The 11,916-nt window shown below is 37.5% G+C and overlaps 1 protein-coding gene across 1 annotated transcript; it reads right to left on the reverse strand.

The window, feature by feature from the left end:
• Positions 1 to 815: 815 nt before the first annotated feature.
• On the reverse strand, positions 816 to 11,365 carry LOC108573618 (trypsin 3A1-like). Its single transcript, XM_017936082.1, has 7 exons — positions 11,213 to 11,365; positions 9,092 to 9,260; positions 7,336 to 7,495; positions 4,274 to 4,479; positions 2,811 to 3,016; positions 1,298 to 1,355; positions 816 to 949 (listed from the first exon to the last, which is right to left on the reverse strand). Exons 1-7 carry the CDS (start codon positions 11,363 to 11,365, stop codon positions 816 to 818), a joined length of 1,086 nt encoding a protein of 361 aa, XP_017791571.1.
• Positions 11,366 to 11,916: the final 551 nt, after the last annotated feature.

The following is an 11,916-nucleotide window of genomic DNA, read 5'->3' on the forward strand; positions in this document are numbered from 1 at the left end:
AACCGTTAGTTTTTACCGTTTTTTCTTTCGCAACGAAAATTTTCTTTCCAACGATTTTCGTTCGAACGTCAGATCAGCAGATTTAACACGATCAAATCTCGAATTCCAGTTTGAAATCGGAATACGGAACTTGATAGTTTCACGTTTTTGTTTTTAATGTACACACATTTCGAAGAATTATCTCCAAAATAATTAGCTCGTTTACAATTTACTTGCGGTTTAAAAACTGTTGTTACTACAAGAACGTAGGTGTGAAAGAATGAAGTTTAACCGCAACACATTTACGCGATCTACTTTGTTCAAATAATTTCCCTCGATTAATAAATTTTAGTTTTGATTTATTACTTCAGCTTTCTTCGCGTATTACACGGACTTTCCTAACGCTGCTGTAGTTTTCTAAATCATTTCTATGAACAATTTTTCAACAGTTTACCGTTTTTTCTTTGCAGTGAAAGACTTTGCATGTAACGTTGCGTTTTTAATAAACATATTCTTTATTCAAAAATTGGTTTTATACACGAGACACAACATCACAGAAAATCGGAACATCTTTATGTATGTACACTGGACTAGATTACCTCAACTACGTGCAACTGAGCGGACAATTGCAATAAGTTAACGATATTTCACGATGGCTCTAATTATTTACAGACAGACCTGATAGACCCAATGAAATCAACTACCAAATGTACTTCGCGTTAATACTGATCGTACTGTTTCATCGAATATCTTAACGTACTTATAAGTGTAAAATATAAACATCGGTGAATAATATATTTTTCTCTTAAGAGTAATTCTGTCTTTAAGATAGACAATTAATACCGACGTGGCGGTGGGCATACGCATTCGTCGTGTAAATGATCTTTGAGCCATCCAAGATAATTTGTTAGCTTCGTGTAGATTCCTGGGAACTTTGGCCTTGCACAACCGCGACCCCATGAAATAATTCCTGAATATAGAAAGCAATTTAAATGTACACTTCTGAATATTGTTGTGGGGTTTTTTAGAGGAGTGCGAAAACCCGAAAATATCGGGTCGGGAGGGAAATTCTTCCTGGGATCGGGAGGGAAATTCTTTCCGTGGTCGGGACGAGTTCTCTAAAATTTCGAGGTTCCCGATAGTGCCGATGGAATGTCCGGGATTCTCGGGATCCTAAGCTAGTCTTGAAACGTGATTCGGGTTCTCGAAATTCTCAGGAATCCCGATATTCTCGAATCTCGACCTTCCGATCTAATGCGACATTTTCAGGTTCTCTCGCACACCTCTAATTATAGCACGTCGTGACTTATAGTATTACCTATTACTTCCAAATGCCCGAATGTTCCTTTCACGTGAAGAGGACCACCGCTGTCACCCTTGAAGTAAATTAATATTATAATTGTAGACAAGGTTAGGTTCTATTGGGTTGACCGGAATGTTCCTGCCGATTTTCGTTAGGTATGTAGTGTTTGAATACGTTAGAACAAATAAAGCTCGATGAAAATATACGAAGTTCGCATATATTCTGAAAGATTTCTAATTCACGTGTCTTCTGAAAGTCTATTCTCGGAATTATACTACATATTTTGAGAATTGATGAAAATAGTGTACTTTTCCAATACTTAAAGTCTTTCTTTTAGCGAAAAGGGAAAAATGCCACTAAATGAGGTATGTAATGTTTACTGAGAAGGTAGTCTATCGGAAGAAATTATTCGCGAATTGTTTGCAAAATTTAGAGATGGAAATTTCGATATTAAAGGAAATAAAGAACAAAATTTTTGGCAAAATGGAATTTCCAAATTGCTAGAATAAAGAAACTGTTGCTTCGAAATATGGAATTTACCTAGTTACTTAAAAATCGTCCCGAACTTTCCGGTCAGCCCAATAATATAACAGATTTATCTTCAGTTTATCATTTCATAATTCAGTTAAGTTTGATTATTTTCGCTTAAAAATGATAGCGAATGTTTTTAAAACACAGATAAATATTGTGCAAAAAGCTGATATCGAAAACTCTTGCGGTTCCTTTGTACTAAAACACTACTAATTACAAAACAAAACTAATTAAACTCTAGAGGAGAATAGTCTCCTCATAAATATATTTCTCTTTATAATTAATGCACGTAATGTAACTGGATGTCGATGTTAACGAAGCAACTTCAAGTTCCAAAACACTTTGAACAGGATAGAAAGTCCAAAAGGAATATACCATTATGAAATTTAATAATGAAAAATGCTCGGTGCAGTTACTATTAAGGAAAATATTTCGTTTCCCTTTTGAAGCGCGTTTCAGCTAGCTTATGAAACATTGTTCCACGGTGTAGAAGAATTTATATCGTGCCATGTTTTCCATTGACTAGCAAGAATATGGTTTTAGTACGAAGATCTTCAAGATTGATTTAAGATCCTTAACCCTTTCGCGAGTAGCGCCGGTTATATCCGGCATCCACTAAGCGCGTCGCGTTGGCTCGCGCCTCAACAACTCAAAGTGAAGATTTATTTTAAAATACAGAACAAGGCCTCGACATGACAACGTTCCCTTTATCCGATACACCCTCAAGTCCTCTGCTGTTCCAACGAAATCCTCTAAGATTTGAAAAAACGCGAGGACACTCTTAATGCGTACGGTGTTCACTAATGGCACGACGACCCGTTCGTTAGTGGCGTACCGATGGCTAGTTCCGCCGTCGCGAAAGGGTTACAATCATGTACAATTTAAAATTGCAAATTGATGCGAGTAATTACGTTAGGTTCATATTTGACAGCGTAGAACGAGAGTAGGTAGTTCTCGGATTTCTTAAACTTCCCCAAATTCAGTTAGAAATACTTACAGAACAAGCGTCGAGTTCACCCTCTAGGTATCCAGCGCAGAACATATTTTCAGTGATACGATTTTTCTGATATCCTGCTTGATCACATTCCTCCTGTGACAAAATTGGCAGGTTAACTTTCCGTAATTCATCGCTCACGGGTTCAGTCTCGCCAGTTCGACCCCAACCAACCACTGTAGCTGTCGCTCCGGTATAATCAATGGCTTCTACAAAGTACACGGATTATATTTTATTGCACGATCCTATGTGATTATCTAATATCGTGTACTGTAAGAAAGTTGTGAAGTAAAGAAGACTTCGATTAACGTTGAAAATAAAATATTTAAAAAACATAAGACTTTAATAACGTTCTTTAACCATTTCGCTACTGTAGGGCTATATAAGGTAATTGGGGAGAAGATGCCTGAGGTTTCTTGTTAAATCTATAAAAAATTTGATATATATATATTTTCATTAAATTAACAAATTTTATTTGTTGTCGAAATCGTACACTATGAAAGGAACACTACCGAATTGACAGAAACTATATGTTAATCCATGAAAACAACATTTTAACTCTCATTTTACCCTAATGCATCGCAATGTAAAGAACTTATTTGTTAGGCGTGTTAGTCTCATTGCGATGCCATTTAAACCTGAATGAAACGTTGGAAAAGGTGCAAACGAAACGAAAACATTGCGTGGTACTTTTTATTCGCCACAATTTTCACCATTGGCAAAAGATGTGCAAGTCTCGTGTAATAATTACTCTTTGTCAACGGGGCAAGAAATCCAAGCAATACAAATATTACCTGTATCACTATTGACACCATCTTAGCTGTGATAAGTAAGTCACAACGTTTTTATTAATTTACCACAATGTGTTGGGTAAGTCATTAACCCTTTGACAGTCTAATATAATTACGGATTAGAGTGTGACTATTTTTGAAGCACAGTGTACATAACCCTACGTTACAGTTCTGATAACAATATCTCTCCCCTTTCTAACTTTCATCCTAAGTCTTTCTCGAGGTAAACTGTTCGTTATTTAATCCACTGTCCGAGTCTCACTCGGGATAAACTGTCGAAGGGTTAGGTAAGTCAAGTTGTACGCCAATCATTTGCGCAAAAATCAGAATGAACAAGAAGTACCTTCTTTCCAGCTAGCAACTCGCCGCTGACACTTTCTTTCTTTTGTTACAACACAAACTATCAAACGGCAGAAAAAATTTTTACTTAGAGAAGTGAACTTATTAAAAAAATTTTAATAACAGAAGAACGTAGACACGATTGTGTTAAAATTTACCGGATAAACTCTAAGTCATCTTCCCTCTTTTCTCGTACTCTCGAGCACATTTTCGAAGCAACAGTGAAAGAGTTAAAGAAACTATTGTGCATAAAGAACAGTTTCACTGTAGATCTTCACACTTTCTTGTTTGTGCCATTACAGGAGTGTTTAAATCAAACAGCAGAAGCATACTCACTGTCTTCGGGTAAACAGGCAGTTCGCACAATTCCATTCACATCTACCGGACGATCCATCTCGAGGATAGCGATATCGTTGTTGAACGTGTATTTGTGGAAGTCTTCGTGCATAATGACCGATTTAATACGACGTGTTATAGAATTTTTGTCCACACGTGGCCGATCGCTGTCTGCCAGAACGAGCTTGATGTTTTTCTTGTCGAATCTAAAGTACATCGATACATATTCATCAATTTTTATTTATTTATTTATTTATTCTTTTAGACGAGACTTTACATCGCAGAGGATTTCATTTCGTCGGTTTTATCGATTGCTGTGTACAGCTTCGGTGCTCAATGAATGTATGAAAGTTAAAGAAGCAATTGGAAGTGCTATAACAGACAGGCACACACACACATTGGTACGTGTATAGAGAGGAAGAAGTTCAAAACTACCGTTCAAGGATCAAATATTCGTAAACAAACGTGATTTAATCGATATCGTTGTAATTTATATTTGTCGCATGTGAGCTCATAAATTCATGCTCGTAAGTTGAAAGAGAAAATTGAAAGAAGAGACTTTCAGTGTTTCTTTATAATTGAAAGCTAATAGAAATGAACAATAAAATTTGATTTATAAATTGATAAAGTAATGTTAAAATGTAACAGAAGTATTGGATCTGTAAAACACGACTAATTTGTATATAGTTTAAAATTTCGTGAACTACTTCCACAGGGTACCTAAATTCCTCCGATTTATTTGCAAAATAAATTTTCAAACAAATTTTCTGTCATCAAAATCATAAGTGTTTCAGTCACACCGCAGAGTTTACGCTACGCGCGAAACACAGAACACTGGCGTTTTTTGGAGAATCATTCTTTTTACTTCCTATAGAATCTATAATATCTAAGAACTAGCTTGTGCCTGGAATTTGTCAGTTGATTTTTTCACGAAAGTTTTCCAGCCAGACCCTCTCTATCGAAACTGACGTATCGATAGAAAATGGGATGAGTGCGTAAGATTTTTGGGTTGCTTTCCTGGAATAAAACGGACTTTGTGCAACGTCCTAGAATGAGTGTTTCGTACTAACAATGAGTACAAGTACTGTTGTATTTTGCATAGGTATTGGCGTATTAAGGAATACATGGAAGTTAGAGGTGTCCCTGGAGAGAACGATTCCCGGGAGAGATGGGATTCTCGAGAATGTCCGGGATTCCCGGGAGAGACAGGAGTCTAGAAAGTGCCGGGATTCCCGGGAGAGACGGGAGTCTAGAAAGTGCCGGTATTCCCGGGAGAGATGGGAGTCTCGAAAGTGCCGGGATTCTCGGGAGAGATGGGAGTCTCGAAAGTGCCGGGATTCCCGGGAGAGACGGGAGTCTAGAAAGTGCCGGGATTCCCGGGAGAGACAGGAGTCTAGAAAGTGCCGGGATTCCCAAGAGAGACGAGAGTCTAGAAAGTGCCGAGATTCCCGGGAGAGACAGGAGTCTAGAAAGTGCCGGGATTCCCGGGAGAGACGGGAGTCTCGAGAATGTCCGGGATTCCTGGGAGAGACGGGAGTCTCGAAAATGTCCGGGATTCCCGGGAGAGACGGGAGTCTCGAAAGTGCCGGGATTCCCGGGAGAGACAGGAGTCTCGAGAACATCCGGGATTCACGGGAGAGACGGGATTCTTGAGAATGTCCGGGATTCCCGATAGTGTCGGGATTCTCGAGAATGTCCGGGATTCCCGGGAGAGACGGGAGTCTCGAAAGTGCCGGGATTCCCGAGAGAGACGAGAGTCTAGAAACTGCCGAGATTCCCGGGAGAGACAGGAGTCTCGAGAACATCCGGGATTCACGGAAGAGACGGGATTCTTGAGAATGTCCGGGATTCCCGATAGTGTCGGGATTCTCGAGAATGTCCGGTATTCCCGGGAGAGACGGGATTCTTGAGAACATCCGGGATTCCCGGGAGAGACGGGCAAATCTTTCATTACTATTGGCGTCTAGAAAGCAGTTCAAGCCTTTTCCACCTTAATTTAATACTTAAATTTATTTTTTACGCACTTTCACCTTGATTGATTAAACCGAATTTCAAAACGATCCGATCAAAATAAGAAATTTTTGCAGCCGTGGTTAAAAATTCACCGTTAGTCACCCACGTTACGCATTAAAATTTGCCGTAGCGAAAGAATTAAAGGAATTAGAAGAAGTGTATCAGGCTTCTTATGAAACAGGGAAAAGCAATGGAACTTCAGTCAGCACTACAAGAATAGGTCTGGCTTCGTTTGCAGTAGTTTTCAATCATGTTAAGTGGTCCTTTTAGAATTTTTAAACAGTACCTTTAAAGTGCAATAGCCAAGGTTACAACAATTAAACAACAAGCGATAACGTTATTATTAAACAGGGAAGAATATTTTTCGACGTAACACCGGCAAATAAAGTAAAAGTGAAGAAGATCAAATAAAATCGTTTAATGTTAATCAAACGATTGAAATACAAGTTTATCGTTTGAACTTGACTTAATTTTATAATCAAGATTAGATTTAACTTTGTTTACTCTACAATGTTTTAAGTTGTTCGGAAAGTTCGTAGCGAAACTTAAACCGCCGTATCTCTGTTTCTAATTGACACAGCGATAAAAGTTAAACGGCATTTTTCTCGACAGTTGAAGGTGAAACCAACGCACTATTCAAATAATTCGTAAAGTGAACGCAGATGGATATGAATCAAATTATATTTTCTATAGTAGAGCGTGGATGTTGAATTTTCGAAAATATAGCTCTCTTGGGGAGTAATTTTAGGGGTACATTGGATTCATCTTCAAATGACCTTTTGGTTTTTCGTCACTATCTCGATTAGAAGCAGAGATACGTCAGTTTGAATTTTTCCTAAATTTCCCTACGATCTTTCCGAACCACCCTGCGATTCCTTCCGCGTTCACCTTATGAATAATTCGAGGAGCGCGTTGGGTTCGTCTTCAACCAACGAGTAAAACACCTTTTGGTACTTGTCGCTATCTCGATAAGAAACAGGGATACGTCAGTTTGAATTTTTCTTACATTTCGCTATGAACTTTCCGAACCACCCAATTATAATACTCACCCTTCCATACAGTGAGCTGCTGTGAGTACGTGCCTTCGAGTGATTAAACTACCGGCACAGTAAAACGCGCCCTGTTTAGTCATGCTAACAATCCAAGGATATTCGTAAACGCTCGTCATGTTTCCACCGACGATCCTTGTTTTCCTGCCTACTCCACAAACTGTAACAGGTATGCACAAATTTGTAACACGGATAAGGTGTAGTTACAGTACCGGCCAAAAGTTTCGGATCGCTACACCTAACGTTGAACGTTAGAGAAAAGCTGTCAGAAAAAGTGAGCAATTTCAAGAAATTTTTTTTAACGAATTTTTTATTACTCCAATCAATCGAAATGAGATAAATTGTCATTGATCTGCGGAACATTAATTTGAAACTTATGAAAAATTAGTAGCAGATTCAATATTAACGTAAATTGACAAATTTCTTTTATAACTTTAATTAAAGTTATAGTACTAAACTTTTGCCCGATGGTGTACTTTTGTATTTTTGTCTTGTTGAATACTTTGCGCGTAACTTCGAAATGCTTCTTCGAGTAGTAATCCAATATTCGTTTCAATTTTTACCACCCTGATAGTAATTTAACCAAATTCTCTTCGAACTCATTTCATTCCATAAATATTAATTTGCTCTTTTAAGGTCCGTCTTTGTAATGTACAATTCACTGTGTTAAAAATATAACGTAAGGAATTAATCATTCTTTAACAAGTAAAATCATTTTCTATAGTCTACTTATGAAACAAGTACTGATTGGGTGTTTAATATAAAAGTGGGCATTGAAAAAGGGAGAATAAAAAATTTAATGCATGCGCAATAATAATGAGCGAAATATTATTTGTTGCCCAATATTTTCTACCAAATTTTAGTATTACAGGCATTATTTTAAATATCGTTTCTTCAACAACTGAAATTGACGAGCCAATACCACATACTTATTAAATTCTGCCCGATCATAAATTTTTGTACACAATAGTCAAGAGGAAAGAATTTTCAGAATCGAATAGTAAAAAATTTCATAGTACAATTTTTTGGACATTGCTATATTATCTCACGTGATGAATGATCGGGACATTCGCGCAATTTTTTGTATACAAACTTAAATTTGAATGTAGCATTTGAATAAAATTATGTAAATGTTAGGACATTTCAACATTGGTGTGCAAAATTCAAGATTTCTGACTTTTCATTGAAAAATGAACCAAGAGGAAAACCAGATAGAGTCCCGGATAAATTTTAAGAAAAATTATTGAAAATAATCCACGGTAAAGAATATGAAATTTTACCGTATCTTCCTCTAATCACTCGACCTTTCCTCAACAGACTACCATTTCTTCAAACCCGCGAACAATTTTCCAACAAATAAATCATCCCAAAATGGAAACACTGCAAAAGCAGCATTCGAAGAATTTTCAATTCCAAAGACTAATGATTTTTCTAAATTTGGAATAATGAAACTAGCGAAAAGTTGAAGTTAAGGTTTCACAATTTCATAAATGACCAATAATACTTACGAACCTTATTTGATATCACACCTTGATCATTCTTACACCAAAAATTTCACCTTATATTCTACGTTTGAGTATCATACTAAAAGTTGGTTTTAGCATCAACAACTAACGAGGACCTTAATAAAATTATCTGCCAAACCACTCCGCCCTTTTATTTTCAAACTAGGTGGCAGCTTTGGGAAAAAATAGGGACACTTGTGCTGAATGACAGTTGTGCAATCAGTTGCTCTTATTACAGCGTTGTTAGTTACCACAGTCGTTGCAGACGTTCGGCCTCTTTGAGACGATCGACGGCGATGAATTGAAATCGATGTAGGACACTTCATCTATCGGCTTTAGGCCCTCGTCCTCAGCACTTGTTAGATTATAGTACATCTGAACGGACGCGGATGGGTTCTTTCTGTCGTTCGTATTGGTTATCTACGTGAGAAATAATTTCAGAGTGAGAATAGACGATATATAATTAAACAACAGCTAAACATTTCGCTCTGAAGAATTTTTTTTTAACTTCTTGACTGATACAAATTTTAGGAATATTTTTGGTGGAATTGTTAATTTAGGAAGAATTACGAATTTGTGTAATATTGAAGCTAAATGACACAATATCGTCGTAATTTTGTAAAATATTTTTATCATGTCCGTGATACAAGTTTTAAAGAAAGAATTCTCAGAATTTGTTCTTTTTGTCGTTCGAATTGGTTATCTACACTACCGGCCAAACGTTTGGAATCATCTCCCACTTTTCATCGATATTAAATCTGCTGCTAATTTTTTTCTAGATTTGAAGTTTACCTCAATTCTACATTTATCAATTTATCTCACATTAATTGATTCGAATGATAAAAAATTCTCAAAGTCGCTGCCTTTTTTCTGGCAATGCTCGGTGATTCCAAACTTTTCGCCGGTAGTGTATACGAGAAATAATTTCAGAATGTGAATCGACGATATATAATTAATTAACAGTTACAGATTTCGCTCTGAAGAGTTTTTTTTAATTTCTTGACTGACGTAAGTTTTAGAAATTTTTTAACTTGAGTAGTATTTAAGTTAATACAATGGAATTCTTAATTCAGGAAGAATTACGAATTTAAATAATATTGAAACTAAAATTGTCGTTTATTCCAGCACCCCTGAAATATTACACAATATCGTCGTAATTTTAGAAAGCATCTTTATTACGTCCATGATATAAATTTTAAATTATAATTTTAATTTTAAGTATTTTCATTGAGTTTGCAGAACAGCGTGTATTTAAAAGAAGAAGAAAGTAGCAGAGGACGAATATCGAAATGACTAACATTCGTAGGTATTACAGAAACAATGAAAATTCCTACTAACACTCTAAAGTTGCAACTACACAATTTAAATAAAAATACTCCCTGTAATCGTTTCATAATGGCACGACTCCGTGTAACACGTACGGTAGGTATTGCAAAAACAAACGAATCCAAAGAGAATCAAACATGTAAGAAGATGGCAAGCATGTAAATATAATCTCTATGCACAAGCTTTCATCGCTGGTAGATCGACGACACTAAAAGTCACCGTGTATTCCCTTCCTTATTTCAATTTGCTCTGGTAGAGCTCTTTCATCGCTGGTAGATCGACGACACTAAAAGTCACCGTGTATTCCCTTCCTTATTTCAATTTTCACACTTGTTATTTACAACTGTACCGAATATACCATCAATATCATTAGTATTCTCGCGACTACTTATAAATGTAATAAAAAAAAAAAGTACATACACATTCTCCGTAAGAATACGACGGAAACATTTGCATAGACCTAATAACCGCGCTGTCGTTCCTTCCGGCGACGGAGAAGAGAAAGAAAATAAGGAGAAGCATAACTCACCACTCGCGGGAGCGCGTCGCTACAGTAGACAATCCAAAGTAGGATCACGAGACTGCGTTGCATTGTCGCGTGGCTCAACATATCGTGTGTCCTGGATGGTATTGCAGCGTGCGTTCCGTTACTGGTAACCGATGAGTAAGCGCAGAACAGGCGGGATTTGTGATTTGACGGGTACAATATTGGTACACACCTCGTGCATGGATGTGCCTATGCCGGGCGTGAAAAGTCTAAAGTAACCGTGGCCGTTTCGCCGTTTTATAGTAAATTATAACTATTGAAAACGCCGCGACGGTGTCGGTGGGGATCGTCAACCTTGAGTGGTGCGTTTGCATTGGCAGATGTTCCATGTGACAGCCTTTAAATCAGCCAGAGTATCCGTATACGCGGCGTTGTCTCAGCTGCACAGACGTCTGTTACAAATACAATCACAAAAAAATGATGATGCTCGTACGTAACGAACAACAAGAGCTTGTTGTGTGAGTGTCGCAATCGAACAACGACCAATGTCAACTCAGACCACCACCTCTTCCATCGGCACCTCCTCCTCATCCTCCACTCCAGACCCTTTCGTCTGCGTCCTTCCTTTCCAAGATCCAGCAGACTGGATCAATGTCAGTTTCGCCAGCCGAAAATTTTTCACGCCTCCCGCGGAGCCATTATCCGCTGCCATTGTCTTCGAGCGACAGAACGTTGTCGGAGATGCGCGTCCCTATGGACACGCGACTGGGAATAGTAATTGAAAGGATTCCGGTGAAATTAGCTTGGTTTAGGTGTTGTAAGTACAACTGAAGAAGCGTTCGATCGACGTCACGAGTCTTGTTAGAATTTTGAAATTTCATTTTGAATGTTGATTCGATAAAAGTCTCCGAGGATAATTGAACAGCAAGTTTCAAGAGTGCAAGGAACTTGAAAGCTTTGACCTGGATATAAATGATTATAGGACAGTGAGATATCTGTCGAAGCAACCTTCTTGAACTGAACAAATTTTCAATTCTTGTACTTTTGTTGTGCGGAACTTTAATGCTGCTGTACGATGCGAAAGAGTTTGCACTGCGATCGTTGAATAGTAAATATTCTTCATATTTTTGTAACTTTTGATGTTCAATTTTATGAATTGAAAACTGGTTTCAACTTAAGTTCGCAAATTTGAGATTAAGAAATTGTACGTCTTCAATTCCACTTCTCAATGTTTAACGGAAATTAATTTTCACGAAGAGAATA

The sequence above is a fragment of the Habropoda laboriosa genome, unplaced genomic scaffold (genome assembly GCF_001263275.1).
Source record: "Habropoda laboriosa isolate 0110345459 unplaced genomic scaffold, ASM126327v1 scaffold128, whole genome shotgun sequence".
NCBI classification, from domain to species: Eukaryota; Metazoa; Arthropoda; class Insecta; order Hymenoptera; family Apidae; genus Habropoda; species Habropoda laboriosa.

What these genes read in the sequence shown, in the direction of transcription:
- LOC108573618 (XM_017936082.1), bottom strand. Translation starts at nt 11,365, where the DNA reads ATGGCAGCGGATAATGGCTCCGCGGGAGGCGTGAAAAATTTTCGGCTG. An exon ending in TGCCGATGGAAGAGGTGGTG is followed by an intron (nt 9,261 to 11,212) that starts GTCTGAGTTGAC and finishes TTTCTCACGTAG; the next exon opens with ATAACCAATACGAACGACAG. An exon ending in CGGGCATTTGGAAGTAATAG is followed by an intron (nt 950 to 1,297) that starts GTAATACTATAA and finishes TTCTATATTCAG; the next exon opens with GAATTATTTCATGGGGTCGC.